Source organism: Semicossyphus pulcher, unplaced genomic scaffold (assembly GCF_022749685.1).
Source record: "Semicossyphus pulcher isolate SPU_LCO1_2020_fin unplaced genomic scaffold, fSemPul1.0.p SCAF_2, whole genome shotgun sequence".
Taxonomy (NCBI): domain Eukaryota; kingdom Metazoa; phylum Chordata; class Actinopteri; order Labriformes; family Labridae; genus Semicossyphus; species Semicossyphus pulcher.
This window is the reverse complement of record NW_027211693.1, coordinates 20,544,200-20,562,643: the sequence shown is the minus strand read 5'-3', so window position 1 is coordinate 20,562,643 and position 18,444 is coordinate 20,544,200. Positions and strand designations below refer to the sequence as shown.

General features: G+C 41.2%; 3 protein-coding genes across 5 annotated transcripts in view; all 3 read left to right on the top strand.

Annotated features, from left to right (window-relative positions):
• Positions 1 to 10,932, top strand: part of LOC138597990 (protocadherin alpha-C2-like) — a 34,296-nt gene extending 23,364 nt beyond the window's left edge. For 2 of the 3 annotated variants that reach the window (XM_069669613.1, XM_069669612.1), the window contains exons 2-3: positions 8,056 to 8,091; positions 9,207 to 10,932. In XM_069669613.1, the coding sequence (XP_069525714.1) occupies positions 8,056 to 8,067 (12 nt within the window). In that variant the 3' untranslated portion in view covers positions 8,068 to 8,091; positions 9,207 to 10,932. The remainder of the gene's footprint in view (positions 1 to 8,055; positions 8,092 to 9,206) is intronic. The other variant, XM_069669611.1, reaches the window with a different exon arrangement.
• LOC138598443 (protocadherin alpha-C2-like) lies at positions 61 to 2,475 on the top strand. The gene has a single exon (XM_069670232.1). It carries the CDS (start codon positions 61 to 63, stop codon positions 2,473 to 2,475), a length of 2,415 nt encoding a protein of 804 aa, XP_069526333.1.
• Positions 10,933 to 15,181: 4,249 nt separating the features above from the next.
• Positions 15,182 to 18,246, top strand: LOC138597819 (protocadherin alpha-8-like). The gene is made up of 2 exons (XM_069669340.1): positions 15,182 to 17,542; positions 18,211 to 18,246. The coding sequence occupies exons 1-2, from the start codon at positions 15,182 to 15,184 to the stop codon at positions 18,244 to 18,246; spliced, it is 2,397 nt and encodes a 798-aa protein (XP_069525441.1).
• Positions 18,247 to 18,444: the final 198 nt, after the last annotated feature.

The following is an 18,444-nucleotide window of genomic DNA, read 5'->3' as shown; positions in this document are numbered from 1 at the left end:
TTTGTTCAGTCACCAAGAGGACGGTTTATCAACGTTTCAACACCTTCAAGGCTTTGGATGATGGCGCATCACATTCGACTCATGTTCGGGAGGGGGTATGTTTCCGTGTTTCTCTTTCTTGCTGCCATCATGAACACGGTATCCACCGTCACCCATTATTCTGTCCCTGAAGAAATGGAGGAAGGCTCCGTCGTTGCTAATTTGGCAACTGATCTGGGACTGGACGTGAAGACGCTAAAGGGAAGGAAAATGCGCGTAGACGTTGTAGGTAATAAAAAGTATCTTGATATCAACAAAGACACAGGAGAACTGTTTATTTTAGAGAGGATAGACCGAGAGTTTTTGTGCCCCTTGAAAACAACTACATACTGTTTTCTTAAATTAGACGCTACAATTGAAAATCCAATACGCATGTTTAACATCGAGGTCGAAATTATGGATATTAACGACAATGCTCCACATTTTCGACGGGGAACGATGCATTTGGACATTTCTGAATCAAGTTCTGTTGGAGAAAGATTCTCATTGAATAACGCTGCAGACCCGGATGTTGGAACCAATTCTGTGAAAGATTACCATCTGAGCTCAAGTGAACATTTTGCTCTCGAAATTCAAACAGGGAGAGACGGGTCAAAATTTGCAGATTTGATCCTGAAAAAGGCTTTAGATAGAGAGCAGCAGGCTGTTCATAATCTAATTCTCACAGCTGTGGACGGCGGAGTCCCCACGCGCACAGGTACAGCCAGCATCATTGTTCGCGTGCTTGATGTGAACGACAACGCCCCTTCATTTGACAAAGATAAATACGTCGTAGAAGTGATGGAAAACTCCCCAATTGGAAGTCTAGTGATTAAACTGAACGTCACTGATTTAGATGAGGGGTCTAATTCTGATATAATGTATTCATATAGTTTGTACACATCAGAGAAAACGCAACAGATGTTTAAGTTGAATCCAGAAAATGGTGAAATTAGAGTGAAAGAGATGATCAATTATGAAGACTTTAAAGTTTATGAAATGGAGGTTATCGCCAGCGATAAGGGGCCTAACTCCTTATCTGGACAGTGTAAACTGACAATACAGGTGACAGATATGAATGACAACCATCCAGAAATATCCATCAAATCATTTCAAAGTCCCATCAAAGAAAATGAACCGATAGACACAGTGATAGCTGTAGTTAGTGTCAGTGATAAAGACTCAGGGGACAATGGAGTGGTTGATCTTCATATTCCAGATAATATGCCTTTCAAACTGAGGGAATCCTCTGATAACTATTATGAATTAGTGGTGTCAGAGCCGTTAGACCGCGAGAAGGTTCCAGAATATGACATCACTTTCACTGTGACAGACAGAGGTTCTCCTCCTTTATCTGACAATGAAACGATGACGTTAGAGCTGCTGGATGTGAATGACAATGTGCCACAGTTCCCTCAGTCATTTTATACTATACGTGTGATGGAGAATAACGCACCTGGGGCCTTGCTCAGCTCCCTCACTGCGTTTGACCCTGACCTCCATGAAAACCAGTATCTAGTTTATTTCATCCTGGAGAAGGAGATAGCCAACACCTCCATGTCCATGCTGTTCTCCATCAATCCAGAGAACGGGAATCTTTACGCACTGAAAACGTTTGACTATGAGATCGAGAAGGACTTTCTTTTCCACATCGAGGCCAGAGACTCTGGCTCTCCTCCACTCAGCAGCAACGTGACGGTCCACATCATCATCGTGGACCAGAACGACAACGCTCCAGTCATTGTGTCTCCGTGGCGCGCGCACGGCTCGGTGGTGGAGGAAAAGATCCCCAGATCCACCGATAAAGGCTCTCTGGTTGCAAAGGTGATAGCCTTAGACACAGACTCGGTGCACAACTCTCGGATTACCTACCAGTTTCTGCAGGTGACTGACGCCACCTTGTTCAGTCTGGACCAGTACAACGGAGAGATCCGGACTATGAGGATGTTCAGCTACAGAGATCCGCGCCACCAAAGACTGGTTGTTGTTGCTAAAGACAACGGGGAGCCCGCTCTGTCTGCTACAGTCACCATCAAGCTGTCCACAGTGGAGACTGTCGTTAAGGCCTACTCTGACATGACTGAGGTGCCTCTAGAATACGACATCTTCTCAGACCTCAACCTGTATCTGGTCATCGGTCTGGGCTCGGTGTCGTTTCTCCTGCTCATCACCATATTGGTCACCATCGTGCTCAAGTGTCAGAAAGCCAAGCCCAGCAAAGCGGCTCCTCCCTGCAGGAACAGTGTGCTCAGCGAGAGGAACTCCACCATTGCAGACTCCACTCTGGTGTCCAACGATGCCTACTGGTACAGTCTGTTTCTAGCAGAGACCAGGAAAGGAAAGCTGGTGGTGAGACAGCCTGTGCCAAAGGGCTCCAGATACATCGTGTCCAGTCTACCAAGAGGCACAGGGCTAACAGACACTAGTGACTCTGCAGCATCAACTCTGCAGGTATGAGGAAAATATCTATAATTACATTGTGAATAACCATCAAGTACAGTCATGAGTTGCAAAAGTACTTATGGCTCTCTTGTCATCTCAGCACTACACAATTTCTACTCTCCTCTTCAAATATTTTATCCATAAAGAGCTCTTAACTAACTAAAATGAACCATGATTCAGAAGTAAAATGTAATCCTGGCAAAAACCAAGCTGAAAACAACCACAAATAGTAATTGGCAACTAGATTAATGTTACACTATTTTTAAAAATTAAAAAGTCATTTGTTGATTAATCCATCATCTTCATTTTATAAATATGATTTTTTTTCTATTTCAGCCCAGCTATGTCTGCACGAATTTCCTATCGAAATAATGAAACTGTCTAGGCTTGGAGCACATTAATATGAAATTAAATATAAAGGTACGACCTACAGCACTTAATGATCATTAACACACACGGATATTTGTGATTTCATTGCGTTTGGCATTGTTTTTACGCTCAGACAACCGTGCGTAAAAGTCGCCAAGCATAAAGGAAAAATGACACCGTGATTCATATTCGTTGCCTTTACAATCACTGTAAGCATGTGTAATGAAAACTAACAAATCCTTTATGAACAAATACAAATATATGATTAATTAATTAAAAAAATACCCATTATGTTCTGAGACTTTTACCTCCCAATGCGCGAAAAAAAAGTTTAGAAATCTAAGATTAAAACATTATCAAAAACTTATTTCCAGCTCTTTAAGATTGTGATTGAATTCCGCTCTCTCTGCGTAATTTTATGATGAGATATTTTTCTTTCAAAAGTTGCAAAGCCTCACTCCAGAATATTCTCGTCGCTGCTCTCCACGAAAACAGACTCACGATGAGGTCATCACTTTCACGCTATTTCATTGGAGGAAGGACAGTTAGACATTTTACTACACGGACGTCTTGGTCTATGCGCGAGGACGCGTTTTCTCATTAGATCTTGTTACATTTGTTCAGTCAACAAGAGGACGGTTTATCCACGTTTCAACACCTTCAAGGCTTTGGATGATGGCGCATCACATTCGACTCATGTTCGGGAGGGGGTATGTTTCCGTGTTACTCTTTCTTGCTGCCATCATGAACACGGCATCCACCGTCACCCATTATTCTGTCCCTGAAGAAATGGAGGAAGGCTCTGTCGTGGCTAATTTAGCAACTGATCTGGGACTGGACGTAAAGACGCTAAAGGGAAGGAAAATGCGCATCGACGTTGTAGGTAATAAAAAGTATCTTGATATCAACAAAGACACGGGAGAGCTGTTTATCTTGGAAAGGATAGACCGAGAGTTTTTGTGCCCTTTGAAGACAAGTACATCGTGCTTTCTTAAATTAGACGCTACAATTGAAAATCCAATACGCATGTTTAATATCGAGGTCGAAATTATGGATATTAACGACAACGCTCCTCATTTTCGACGGGGAACGATGCATTTGGACATTTCTGAATCAAGTTCTGTTGGAGAAAGATTCTCATTGAATAACGCTGCAGACCCGGATGTTGGTTCGAATTCTGTGAAAAACTATCATCTGAGCTCAAGTGAACATTTTGACATTGGAATTCAAACAGGGAGAGACGGGTCAAAATTTGCAGATCTGATTCTGAAAAAGGCTTTAGATAGAGAGCAGCAGGCTGTTCATAATCTAATACTAACAGCTGTGGACGGCGGAGTCCCCACGCGCACAGGTACAGCCAGCATCATTGTTCGCGTGCTTGATGTGAACGACAACGCCCCTTCATTTGACAAAGATAAATACGTCGTAGAAGTGATGGAAAACTCCCCAATTGGAAGTCTAGTGATTAAACTGAACGTCACTGATTTAGATGAGGGGTCTAATTCTGATATAATGTATTCATATAGTTTGTACACATCAGAGAAAACGCAACAGATGTTTAAGTTGAATCCAGAAAATGGTGAAATCAGAGTGAAAGAGATGATCAATTATGAAGACTTTAAAGTTTATGAAATGGAGGTTATCGCCAGCGATAAGGGGCCTAACTCCTTATCTGGACAGTGTAAACTGACAATACAGGTGACAGATATGAATGACAACCATCCAGAAATATCCATCAAATCATTTCAAAGTCCCATCAAAGAAAATGAACCGATAGACACAGTGATAGCTGTAGTTAGTGTCAGTGATAAAGACTCAGGGGACAATGGAGTGGTTGATCTTCATATTCCAGATAATATGCCTTTCAAACTGAGGGAATCCTCTGATAACTATTATGAATTAGTGGTGTCAGAGCCGTTAGACCGCGAGAAGGTTCCAGAATATGACATCACTTTCACTGTGACAGACAGAGGTTCTCCTCCTTTATCTGACAATGAAACGATGACGTTAGAGTTGCTGGATGTGAATGACAATGTGCCACAGTTCCCTCAGTCATTTTATACTATACGTGTGATGGAGAATAACGCACCTGGGGCCTTGCTCAGCTCCCTCACTGCGTTTGACCCTGACCTCCATGAAAACCAGTATCTAGTTTATTTCATCCTGGAGAAGGAGATAGCCAACACCTCCATGTCCATGCTGTTCTCCATCAATCCAGAGAACGGGAATCTTTACGCACTGAAAACGTTTGACTATGAGATCGAGAAGGACTTTCTTTTCCACATCGAGGCCAGAGACTCTGGCTCTCCTCCACTCAGCAGCAACGTGACGGTCCACATCATCATCGTGGACCAGAACGACAACGCTCCGGTTATTGTGTCTCCGTGGCGCGCGCACGGCTCGGTGGTGGAGGAAAAGATCCCCAGATCCACCGATAAAGGCTCTCTGGTTGCAAAGGTGATAGCCTTAGACACAGACTCGGTGCACAACTCTCGGATTACCTACCAGTTTCTGCAGGTGACTGACGCCACCTTGTTCAGTCTGGACCAGTACAACGGAGAGATCCGGACTATGAGGATGTTCAGCTACAGAGATCCGCGCCACCAGAGACTGGTTGTTGTTGCTAAGGACAACGGGGAGCCTGCTCTTTCTGCTACAGTTACCATCAAGCTGTCCACAATGGAGACTGTCGTTAAGGCCTACTCTGACATGACTGAGGTGCCTCTAGAATACGACATCTTCTCAGACCTCAACCTGTATCTGGTCATCGGTCTGGGCTCGGTGTCGTTTCTCCTGCTCATCACCATATTGGTCACCATCGTGCTCAAGTGTCAGAAAGACAAGCCCAGCAAAGCGGCTCCTCCCTGCAGGAACAGTGTGCTCAGTGAGAGGAACTCCACCATCGCAGACTCCACTCTGGTCTCCAACGATGCCTACTGGTACAGTCTGTTTCTAGCAGAGACCAGGAAAGGAAAGCTGGTGGTGAGACAGCCTGTGCCAAAGGGCTCCAGATACATCGTGTCCAGTCTACCAAGAGGCACAGGGCTGACAGACACTAGTGACTCTGCAGCCTCCACTCTGCAGGTATGAGGAAAATATCAATTTAAAATATGTTATACACAAAAGTACTTTGTGTATAACCTTCAAGTCCACTCATGAGTGACAATCGTAGTTTTGGCTCTTTTGTCACTTCAGCTCTGCACAATTTCAACTCTCCTCCTCACTTACTTCACGCATAAAGAGTTATCAAATGCATAAAATTGACCATGATTTCTAAGTGAAATATAATACTGAAAAAAAAGTTGGAAACAACTCCTAACATTAACTGGCAACTAGATTAGAATTTGAGTGACTCTGCAGCCTCCACTCTGCAGGTACAAATGACTGCACGCTCTACGACAGTTTGAAGACACCCTCATTCCTAACTTTAATTTTGCAAACCAAAACATGCTGCATCTCGTTAAGGCAGTTCACACTGCAGTTTTTAATTACAGTTTTATAAGGAATGTTTTTGAATACTCCTCGTGCATGCGTTGGTTCCCTCCGGGGTCTACGGCTTCCTCCCACAGTCCAAAGACATGCCTGTAAGGTTAATTGGTGACTCTAAATTGCCCATAGGTGTGGGTGTGAGTGCGAAAGGTTCTCTGTCTCTATGTGTCAGCCCTGTGATTGACTGGCGACCAGTCCAGGGTGTACCCCACCCTTCGCCCAATGACAGCTGGGATAGGCTCCAGCCCCCCGCGACCCTGAACAGGATAAGCGGTATAGATAATGGATGGATGGATGGATGGTTTTTGAATAATGTAAATATTGTTTTGAGAACATAAAAGTGATAAATAATGAGGATTCATGTGTAGGCAGTTAAAAAAGGTAATATATTTTGCAGTTTAAGCATGAGGAACTTACCCAACAAACCAGACACATTGAGAAAAACAACACAATTTCCAAATCAATTTTAAAGTTGGCTTGGTGCACAAAATAGAAACACATATTGTACTTTGCTGACCTCTGATGTTGTCTGTGTTTGTATTTTGCACTACTAACGTTTACTTGACATTTACTCCAATATCTGTTTGTGTGGCTGTGTGGGACATCATCTTGGTATTTAATGGCTCATCGTGAAATTCTGTCACAACAAAGTTTAACATCACTCAATCTCTCTTTATAACACTGTAAAATATCCTTCAAAAGTCTGTCTTTTTATTAAACAGGTATTAAATAGAAAGTACAGAGCATAATCCCAGTATCACCCTTAACAGCCTTAAAGTTCTACCTTTATAGAAAATAAATAAACCTTAAATGTATCATTTAAATGGGTAAGAAAAAGAATAAAGCCACGTCAATAAATGTAACACGTAATAGCAAACAACCTGAAGAAATTACTGAAAATTACATCTGTTCGTATATAATGTTTTTATCTTTCTTTGCAGAGCAGCACTCGTTAAAAAGGTCATTTTCACGTGACCTTAGTTTGTGGTTCATAAAGCTGTGGAGGTGTCATGTGTTCACCGTTTTACTCACTGAACATGAAAACATAATTGAGTTTAAATCAGAAGAGAAAAGTTGCAAAGAACGAGCTGAACGTCTGATAGTTAACATTCATGCGAATAATAATCTGATAATGTTTTTGTCAGGCTTGGCCTGCTGCTTGTCTTGAATTACACATGCTTTTTCTTATCTCTTCGTTATCATTTTCAGCACACATGATATCTGAGGTTCCCTGTTACAATCCATAATAAGAGATTGAGCACAAACACTCTGCAGCAATGCAAAGTCTTTGTGCTCCATGTCTCTCACTGTCATTATTTCATGTAAGCTGATATCATGAATGCTATCTATCTACCTATGTATCTATCTACCTACCTACCTACCTACCTATCTACCTACCTACCTACCTATCCATCTATCTATCTATCTATCTATCTATCTATCTATCTATCTATCTATGATGGTAAGTATGCTGCTGAAAGAACAAACATGTAGCTAAATGTAAACCTGTTTTGTCCCTTTTCTATAGAACAGATTCTAGCAGGCTGCAGTATCTCTGCTCTAAGGATTCACACTAACCATACTTAGTTTGTTGTATGTTTCCAGAGATAACGTTATATTCATAGTTCCTCGACTCTACTCTGTGATCATATGTTACATACACAAATAATCTTTTTCTTGTGCTTGCACTGACCTGACCACTAAATTGCTTGTTTCTTTTTTCTCCCCACTCTAAAGTACCCTAAATGAGGGAAGTCCACTCTGCAGCTGGAGGTATGCAGGAGTCTCACTCCCCCGCCCTGGAAGTCCTATTTTATGAATTATGTTTCAGAATTTAGTGTTTGGATTGTTTGCTGTGTTTGTTTTGGTCTCAGTGGATTATTTCGTCTTGTTTAATTTCTCTTTGGGGAAGGAGATTTTTTTAATTGCAAAAAGGGTCACTCTGTTGACATCATATGCAGTTTGCCAAATCTCCTGTTTTAACCTCTTCATGCCTACATTTTGGTTACTATTACTAATATTACAGTCTCATCTTTAAAGCCCACTAAAATGGGCCAGTGCAATTTTATAACATTAACAACACAATAACCGTGATGGTAAATATACTGAGCCTGAAAATCCGTATTTAACTTGGTAGTAGTATTCCAAGTCATTACTTTAAGTGAGCAATGTGAGAGTCAGGTATATCCAGGCTATAAGCAAAACCCCTGTCTCATTTATGCTCATAAATTATTCATATTCAAAGACAAAACAATAACATAACATGCTGCTCTGCCTGAAGGTCATTGCTCACAGTTTCAATCCTTCACTTCAACTAACAATTTTTCTATTCGATGGTTTTTCTTTTTTCACAATCTGGTTAAAATACGTGAAGAAACTATTCAAATATCTTAAATCAAATAACTGTTTTTTAAAAGGAGTCTGTGCATGTGAAGGTTAATTCGTCCCCTACTGACCCATCACTGATAGAGTAGAGAGTATATCCTATTTGTGAATGTATATGAGTGGGATTGGACTGTAATGTTTCGACTGAGTGTTACTGACTTCACAGAACATCACTTTTGAATTTTCTTTCTGCTGTAGTGTGAATTGTGACCTACTTCTTTGTGCAGGAGAGGCGCAAAGTGAAACCAGTCACCCAGTTACCTAGCAACCACTCTCCTCCACATAATCTAGGAGCATGGTATTCATTGATAAACCCTCCACCTCACCGCTACATGTTCAAGGATCTGCCCAACCCCTCCACCCTCTCTTGTCTTCTGCCTGAAGCCCCTTTCTGAGTGACAGACGTCGGCTGCATGAAATACTTTGTCAGTTTGGACAGACACAAGGCTGTCAGTGCTGTTTTTGTTTTCCATTTTTTTCTTATTCTTTTGTCTTGTTCGCAGGCATCCACCACCAGTAGCAGCAGCTCCACATAGAGCCACACCTCCAACTGCATCCCAGACTGACGAGAAAGCTTCACAGAGGAAAGGAGAAACCCCTGCACCTGACCCCCACATGTACATCCTGCTAACTCTTGTTCCTAACAACGTGTAGATGTCATGCTGCAACACCAAATTGAACTAAGGTGGCTAATCAAGGACACAACCCTCCCCCTCTCCTCCCTTCCTTCTTCAAGCACATGAAAAGTCAATCAACAATGCCTCTCTGTCCATTCATTATGCATGAAAAGACTGCATGGCTTCAGCCACACTCCACCTTCATGTGTACAAATTCCAAGAGATCTTCACAAAGATGCCAACTGTACAAAAAAAATGCAAATGGATATTCAAAGAAGCCTCAGCAGTGACTGTTAGAGTGGACATGGGAATGTTGAAATGCCTTTAAGAGACTGTTTTCCCTCTCTAAAACTGAAACACATGTTGGATATTACATTTTAAACCTGTGTGCTTTGTGTTGCCATATAAGCTTTGATGTATAGTATACAAGTTATCTAAGAGGTGAAACAGCACAATTATCTTTCTGTCAAAAAAGCACCAACCTGTGATTTCAGAGTATGAAACAAAAGGGGAGCAGTATTTTATAAGTAGCTTAGGTGGTTTATGTTTTGTAGAAAGACTTTGTGCTTTTTATGTCTGCTAGGCCAAAATTTCTGTGTGTGAGTGCTGAGAGATTCAAATAAGCAAACCAGTACATCAGACAGATAAATGTGAGGCCTTCAGCTATTACGTATCTGCCTTTCAGTTGATTTTGCATGGGTCAATCAAAGTTCTGCAATAGCTTTAGATCTTTTATGGTATTGAACATCCATTTCTACAACAAAGTGGGATATTACATTTTAATGGGGCCACAATAAAGAGTGAGGACACGCAGCAGCATGATACATTAATCCTAAATGATAAGAGTTTCAGAGAGGGTTAATACACAAGTCATTACCTTCTTTGTTCCTAGTTTTCAAGCAAGAGGAAAGTGTCTGGCAGCAGTGGGACATGGCTTAGGAAAGTTAAACAATTTAGTGTACAGTGTGCTAGAAAGTTAAGTGAGTTGGATACATGGATAATATGAGTCAAGGGGACTGAACTAACAAAGTTAAAAACATCTATGAAAATTGATTATTAATCATCTCCTTATGACTACTGTACATACATGAACATTACTTTTTTTAAAGCCAAACTCTGGATGTTTCTTAGTGTCATCCTCTTCTCAGATTGTGTGACAGGTTGAAAACATGACTAAATGTGTACAGTTCACCCAATGGAAGCTGTGCTCATGTGTATTACTGACTCGTGTTTGTATCTGCATATGCAACACATAAATAGTGATACAAATGTATGTGTGAGTGTCATATATATATCTTTCATATGTCTGTATCTATAAACATGCCTTTCTTTTCAATACTAATGCTGAACATTTTAAAGTGAACAAAAGCAGAGTAACTCCTGTGCCATCAGATTTATGGGCCAGCCCGTATGTGAGACTGTAAAATACTCACACAGCACACATGGCTTTTCTCGTATGAAGTTGTAATTATTTACAAGGGAACATTTACAGTAAGTGCTTTTGTACAGTGTTATTTAATGGTGCAATATGTGGTGACTTGTGTAATGTGAGCTTACTGTATGCCATGGTCTGGTCTGTACCATCTATTAAATACAAAAGCTTAATACAACAGCTAACCGAGTGATGAACTTCTGAGTCTTGAGTTTGAATTCTGCTCTGGTTGAAATAGTAGATTAGTTGATTGGTTGAGATTAGTTGATATTATTGATCCAGGGGCTGTCTGGGCCTTTGTAAATGACCTGGCTCATGTAATTACTTCGTTTAGGGACAGCTTGTTCTATCAGCTCATGGAGAACACTTAATTGTGGCACTCACAAATACAGCAACTTCAAGTTGACTTTAATGTGGACCATTCTCTAAATCAAAGTGTACCCCAGAGTAAGGACTAACACAGACATGTAGACTGTTGTCATGTATATAAAAGCCCCTAGGTGCATAAAGATCAGCATCATGGTTCTGAAGGAGGGATTGTTGTACTTTTATGTAGATGCTTACTTGCTGGATGAAATTGCCATACTTTGCCAGTAAAATCATTTACTTTAAAAGGTTTTTTGTCAACAATGTCAGATAGATTCTGTAAATGTTACTCCCCTGATATACAGGAGTAACTTTAAGAGTGTTAAGTCACATGAGAATATGGTTATTTTGAGTTACATGCTCTGAGAGCTGCTGATCCATGCTGCTGTTTTTCAGTTAGAATAGAACATGCTGACACATACAGGCTAGAGTCCATTGTAATATTTAACATCCTCTGTTACCTCAAGTTAATATTATGTATTTTAAATGTAGATATAAATGTGACTCATAAGAAATTGTTATCTACATAATGACTATGATAAAGTTGTAGGCATTTGCTTTACGTGCAAAACTGGATTATTCTTCCCCTAAGAAGACCTTCTCCCAGGATGCTCTCAGGTGTGGCTTCTATTTCTGTCTCCTTGTTTCTCTCTGACAGTCAGACAGTGTTAAAGTGGTAACTAAAAAACAGGAACATTGACTGAAAGTGTGTGTTTCTCACAAAGATCTACAGCCAAATTGCTTTAAGAACACAAGTATTCACTAGGGACTTTTGCCTCACTGCAATGTAAGTATGGATCTATTTTTATGGATCTGGATCTAGTCTCACATATTGTGCATTAATTACCACAGTGGTCTCTCTTATCTAAAGTAGTCACAAAAAGGTTTTTTAATTTAATAGTTTAAGCTAAACTCACTTAATTAGTAGTTGTTTCTGCTGAGTTCTGAGTTCCTGCTGCCAGCTTAACTTAATTAGCATTCAGACACATACGCATAGTGTTGTATGTTTACTGATCTTTCATGTCAATAATAGTTTTAACTTTATTTTTATAATTCTGATTTACTTTTAAGAATGTAACAGAGTGTAGAAACAATGTATACCTGAGTGTCCTGGTTCACATGTAGCAAGAATTTATCATCTGAACATTTTAGGGACCCCTTTACTGCTTTAAAGGTGCAGTTTTCCAATTCAAAATGCAGATCTAAAAGGCAATGCTCTCTTTTCCTATTTTACTTTGGGGGAAGGACTTTGAGTAATTTATTTTATTCCTTTTTTATATCCATCCATATCCACTTCTGGGCTGATTGAGGAATGGTAAGGCCTGCAAATTATTTTGTAAAGCCTGAGGCACTAGTTCATCTTGGGCTGGGAAAGAGTTTTTTTTTCTATTTTTAAAGCAATTTAAGTAACATTTCCAAGGAAGGCAATTAAGGAAGTTCATGACAATACCTCTCTAATGGGGGATGGCAATGAAAACTGGCTCCAGCAAAGAGCCCCTCTGGGCTGTCTTCACTGGTCACATGCAGCACATCCAACATGTGTGAGTACATCATGCCATTTATCCTGCAAAGGAACAGAAAAAAAACAAACTAATATGTATATGGAAAAGAGCAAAGACAATACCTTGACTAAAGTTCTTTGTATTCTTATTAACTGTGCTAAAGGTCAGAGTTAATAAGCTGAATGAGTGCATTGTGAGCATACTGAAATACATTTTGTTACAATGTGATACCAAATGGTTCAGCATGAACATGGTTTTGCAGACAAAGCATGTTTGCATTTTTTTCCTGAGGGTGGAATAATGAGTCTGTCTCTGCCTTTGTGTTTGCTCACACATGACCTCATCTCCCCAGAGAGATGAAGTCATGTGTGAGCAGGGGGCTTGGCTTTCAGGATGAGGAGATATTTTGATTTAACATCCTTTAAACCATAACATTTGTGTGACACTTTCTAGCACTGGAAATTTTGTGTCCCTGCAATGTCATTTAAATGAAGAAATAATACATATTTTTATACTGTTGTGTTTGTCTCGAGATAAAGTGAGATAAAACACATCTTCAGTTTCTTTTCTAATCACCACTTGTCTCTTAGAGGAGACCCTCACACTGCCTGCTGTCTGCTGCTCTGGTTCACTGGCAGGCTAGCACACTGACACAGCAATGCACCAATGTGGAACAAAGCACTAGAACAGCCACCAGCTGGCACTAGTAGGCTAACATGTGCATCGTACAACATGCTGCAATGTATTGCAGGTATAAGTGTATTGCTGGGGATTTATCTGCAATGCATTATTTTGTACACATATATGACTATGTCAATTTTGAGTGATATTTCAAAAGTGTGTCTTTAACAAGTAATGTCTTGGCTGAAAGTAAATACATTCCGCAAAAAATAATTATTTTAAATAAACCATAAGAGAGGGTATTACTATGAAACAGAGTGTTTGTTTATATTTTAGAGAAATAACAGCGTCAGGGCATGCAGATACAGCTGCCTTTCTTTGTCTGCAGCATCCACAGCTCCTGCATCCCTCCCCCTCTGAGCACAGCTTGCTTTCAGCACCATGGACAGTGACCTGCCTACTGGAGCTGCGTTGCCATGGCGACTTGCTGTCTGTTCTGCAGGAGCACGCGGTGTCCTCTGGAGCTGCCTGTAATATAATATTCTGACGTGCCGCCCCTCTCCCTCCAACATCCGCAGTTTACAGATATCAAATTAATATTCTCTAAACACTGTATACATATCATCACTACATCTGCTCACCCAGGGCTGATAATAAAGGCAATTATAGCTTTGAAACAATCTGGTAGCATTGATGCAGCATGGGGGGGAACGAAGGAGGCAGAAATGGGAGGGGTTGTTGCAGAATGCGGCAGCGCTCGTGCACGCGCAGGAATATGTTTGGCCTAGTTCCAGAGGCAATACGTAACATGTGGGAGGGGTGCGGAGGTTTGGTGTTTTACTATGTAGGTCACTTTGTTTCCCAGTTGCTGTTAGTGGTGTCGTTATTTTCTCCTTTCTCTTATGATTTATTCTGCGGTTTTCATGCTCTGCAGCAGTGTGTTAATGCTTCTGCAGGGCACAATTATGAACGATGTAGGGCAGACATTCTGTATGAGTGGGTTCATCAGACCTGCAGTTGCGGGTTCAATCCGTAGGAGGTCACTGCTCACCTCTGTTACGGGAGAAAGATTGTGGGAGTGTGCTGAGAAGAGCACACAGAGTTTAAGCAGACAGAATGTGAATGTCCACAGCTTTACCTACATCATCAACCATTAGAAAATGATTCATATTAGGGGTCATTTTCGAAAAATGGACTAACATTACCAAGGAATCACATGGGGAAAAACTGTGTAATTTGAACCAAACTCTAGAAAAAATGCAGCCAGTGTTCAAGTTGTACATTTTAAACTCTGTGAAAAGGTATTTTCTATTGTATTGTATCCTATTCTACGTTCAAACGCATTCAAGGAAACTTCAGAACAGTAATGATTTTTTGTTTTTACTGAGAGATATTTGTAGCCTAGTTGTGGGAAACATCAAATGTAAATCATAACATAATATATTTGAGACAACTGGGAAAGAGCACCTCGCTCTCTTCTTTAAAAGTTACTTGTGTTTTTCAGGATCACCTGTGAGAGCTAACCTTTAAAACACAAACTACTAAAATAAAACCTTTTCCATAACTGACTCATACTTCTGAGAGAGTCTGCTCCCTAAACCCGGATTTGGGTTGGTATTTTATGATATTTAACCAAAATCACACGCTTAAACCAGAAGAAAACGTATTATTGTGAGTGTCACTGCACCATCGTTTCAGTGACAATAGGTGGCGCTGTTACACTATATATCGCATCAGTGGTTAAGAGGGGGCATCTTTGCATGTGCATTCGATATAACAACCCAAAGAGACGGGTGGAAAGATCGGAGCGAACAGGCTTCTTTCCGCCACAATGATGGTTCCCGCAGACTTTCATTGTTTATTATCTGAAAGAGGAAACTGAAAAGTCGAGATTTTTTTGAAGGATTTTACACCTTTGATGAAAAGGTTTTTGCCAAACAATGGCGAGAACGGACATGAAAGGGCGATTGCTGGATGTGTGGATTTCTCTTTGTCTGGCTGTGGGGATTGTGACTAATTTGGAAGGAATATCTGCTCAAATACGGTATTCAATTCAGGAGGAATTAAAACTGGGAACGGCAGTTGGAAATGTGGCCAAAGACATTGGATTAGACCTCGGCAGACTGGCGGACAGGAATCTTCGTGTTGTGTCAGGAACAAAGCAGGATCTGTTCAAGGTAAACCCGAGAGATGGGGTTCTGTTAGTGAACCAGAGAGTAGACAGAGAGGATCTTTGTGCAAAAACGGCTCCATGCATCACAAATCTGAAAGCTGTTGTAGAAAATCCCCTTGAGATGCACCAAGTAGTAATAGAGATCCTCGATGTAAACGACAATTGGCCGAAATTTCCCGAAGAAAACTACACATTAGAGGTGCTGGAGTCCGCCATAGTTGGATCTCGATTTCAAATGGAAGGGGCACACGACCTGGATGTTGGCTTGAATTCCTTACAGTCATATAGGCTAAACCATAATCAGTATTTTCGCCTGGAAACAGAGGAATTTGGGGAGGATGGCAAGGTTCCATTTCTTATATTACAGCGACCTTTAGATAGAGAGCACGCCGATCAACATTGGTTACAATTAACAGCTACAGATGGGGGGAAACCACCAAAATCTGGTACTATAAATATCACTGTTATTGTGTCTGATATAAATGACAACTCACCAGTGTGTGGTAAACAGAAATACACAGTAACAGTGAAGGAAAACGCACCCGCAGGAGCATTTCTGCTGACAGTAAATGCATCAGACTCTGATGAAGGTCTGAACGGTGAGATCGAATATTCATTAAGGAGTAAACTCAGAGGACTTTCAACTGAGCCGTTTGATTTGAACAGCAGAACTGGCAAACTAACTGTAAAAGGAGGTCTTGATTACGAAGAAAAACAAGTGTATGAGCTGAAGGTGCTGGCTGCAGACAAAGGTGTAGTGTCTCTCTCCACACACTGCAACGTGGTTGTTAGAGTGGAAGACGTGAACGATAACAAACCAGAAATAGACATCACATCCCTCTCAAGTCGCATCCGAGAGGATGCTCCTCCAGGCACAGTGGTGGCGCTGATGGGTGTGACGGACCTGGACTCAGGTGTGAACGGACAGGTGGTCTGCAGTGTGCCAGAACATTTACCCTTTGACTTAAAGCCATCCCCTGACGGACAGTCATACTCTTTGGTCACTAAAGACATCCTAGATAAGGAAACAACACCCATGTATACTATTTCAATAACAGCTAAGGACTTAGGGAGCCCCGCCCTCTCTTCTACAAAGGTGATACATGTGGATGTAATAGATGTTAATGATAACAGACCTTTGTTCACTGAAAGTCCATACACTTTTTATGTGTTTGAAAACAACAGGGCAGGAATGTCCATTTTTTCAGTGAGCGCAGCTGATGCTGATGAAGATGAAAATGCGGCAGTCGCGTATTCACTGGACCGTAAAAGTCCGGGGCCAACTGTGACCTCCTTTTTAAATATAAATGAAGCCAATGGCACCATTTCTGCGCTGAAAAGTTTCGACTTTGAAACAGTGAAAACGTTCCACTTCCAAGTTGTGGCCACAGATTCTGGAACTCCGTCACTAAGCAGCAACGTCACAGTGAACGTGTTCATTCTGGATCAGAACGACAACGCTCCAGTCATCCTGTATCCAGTCAGCTCCAACGGTTCTGCTGAATGTGTGGAGGAGATTCCTCGCAATGTGAACGCAGGACACTTGGTGACTAAAGTCAGAGCCTATGACGCTGATATAGGATATAACGGCTGGTTACTGTTTTCACTGCAGGAAGTGACTGAGCACAGTCTCTTTACTTTGGACCGCTATACAGGACAGATCAGAACACTTCGCTCATTCACAGAGACAGACGAGGCTGAGCATAAACTGGTCATACTGGTCAAAGACAATGGGAACGTGTCCCTCTCAGCAACAGCTACTGTCATTGTCAAAGTTGTGGAGCCCAAAGAGGCTTTTGCTGCTTCCGATGTTAAAAGTGCAACAAAGGATGATGAGGAGAATAATGTGACTTTTTATCTCATGATAACTTTGGGCTCAGTTTCAGCACTTTTCCTCATCAGTATCATCGTGCTGATTGCAATGCAGTGCTCCAAATCCACAGACTATACTTCCAAATATCTACAAGAGACTAATTATGACGGGACACTGTGTCACAGCATCCAGTACAGATCTGGAGACAAACGCTACATGTTAGTGGGACCCAGAATGAGTATAGGATCTACTATAGTCCCGGGCAGCCACGCTAATACACTAGTGCTCCCTGACAGGAGGAGGCCGTCTGGAGAGGTAAGTGTCTTTTAATTATTTACATAATGTTTCCACAAAACACAAATAACTTGTAATTGACACGTTGAATAAAATAGCTTTTATTTACTACATTGATTCAGCTGGTGTGAAATTGCGCTGTCCGCGGTGCTGAAATAAGTTTTTTGTGACTACAACAAATGGCAGATACAACTGCGTGAAAAATCTTTCCACTTGTTGTTTTGAATGAAGTGCATATTCCCCACCCAGTTAGTGTCCTTCTGTCTATCCATATCCTCAAAGTAATCATAGTGTAGTTAGCAAAGTAGAGTTGTGGATCAGATTAAGAATGTGTCTCCTGTTCTACCCTATGTTGAATGTATTCTTCTGCCTTAATTTGAAGTTGATGAAATTAAAAGTGCAGATTATTACAGGCTCGTCCTTTAGAAACTTGCAATTACCACGACAGTCCTGTGAGGAAGGCAGATTTGGGGAAGCTTAGAGACGTACCAAACATGTAGTTGACTCGCTAGAGGATGCTGATAAAAACATCATCCACAGGTGAGACTTTAAGAGGAGTTTTAATATCAGCTCATCACGTGCCCTTCACCACTGGACTAGGGACAACATGAAGGCATACAAAAGTAGAATGAAATAAACTTCCGAGAGAAGGTGAAGTAAAACAGTTGTGATTTCGTACCGTATTGCAGCCGACCGACCACGTGGTGTCAGTGTGGCCTAGATAATGGTTGTGTGGCTCATTCTTTTAAAGCCCTGCCCATCTCTGGATCACCTCTGGTGGAGGTGGTATGCTGGCGGTGTACTCATCGGACGCTTTATACCGAATGACATGAATAGAGATTGATACATTTGTGTGAAAGCTTCTATTTGAAAACCCTGAAGTGGATCTTATCAGAATGGGTCGTTGAGTAGTTGGATTACTG

Bases quoted from the DNA above. Each gene is read 5' to 3' on its own strand.
- LOC138598443 (XM_069670232.1), top strand. From the start codon at position 61: ATGGCGCATCACATTCGACTCATGTTCGGGAGGGGGTATGTTTCCGTG.
- LOC138597819 (XM_069669340.1), top strand. From the start codon at position 15,182: ATGGCGAGAACGGACATGAAAGGGCGATTGCTGGATGTGTGGATTTCT. The intron at 17,543-18,210 runs GTAAGTGTCTTT...ACCGTATTGCAG, and splicing joins GGAGGAGGCCGTCTGGAGAG to CCGACCGACCACGTGGTGTC.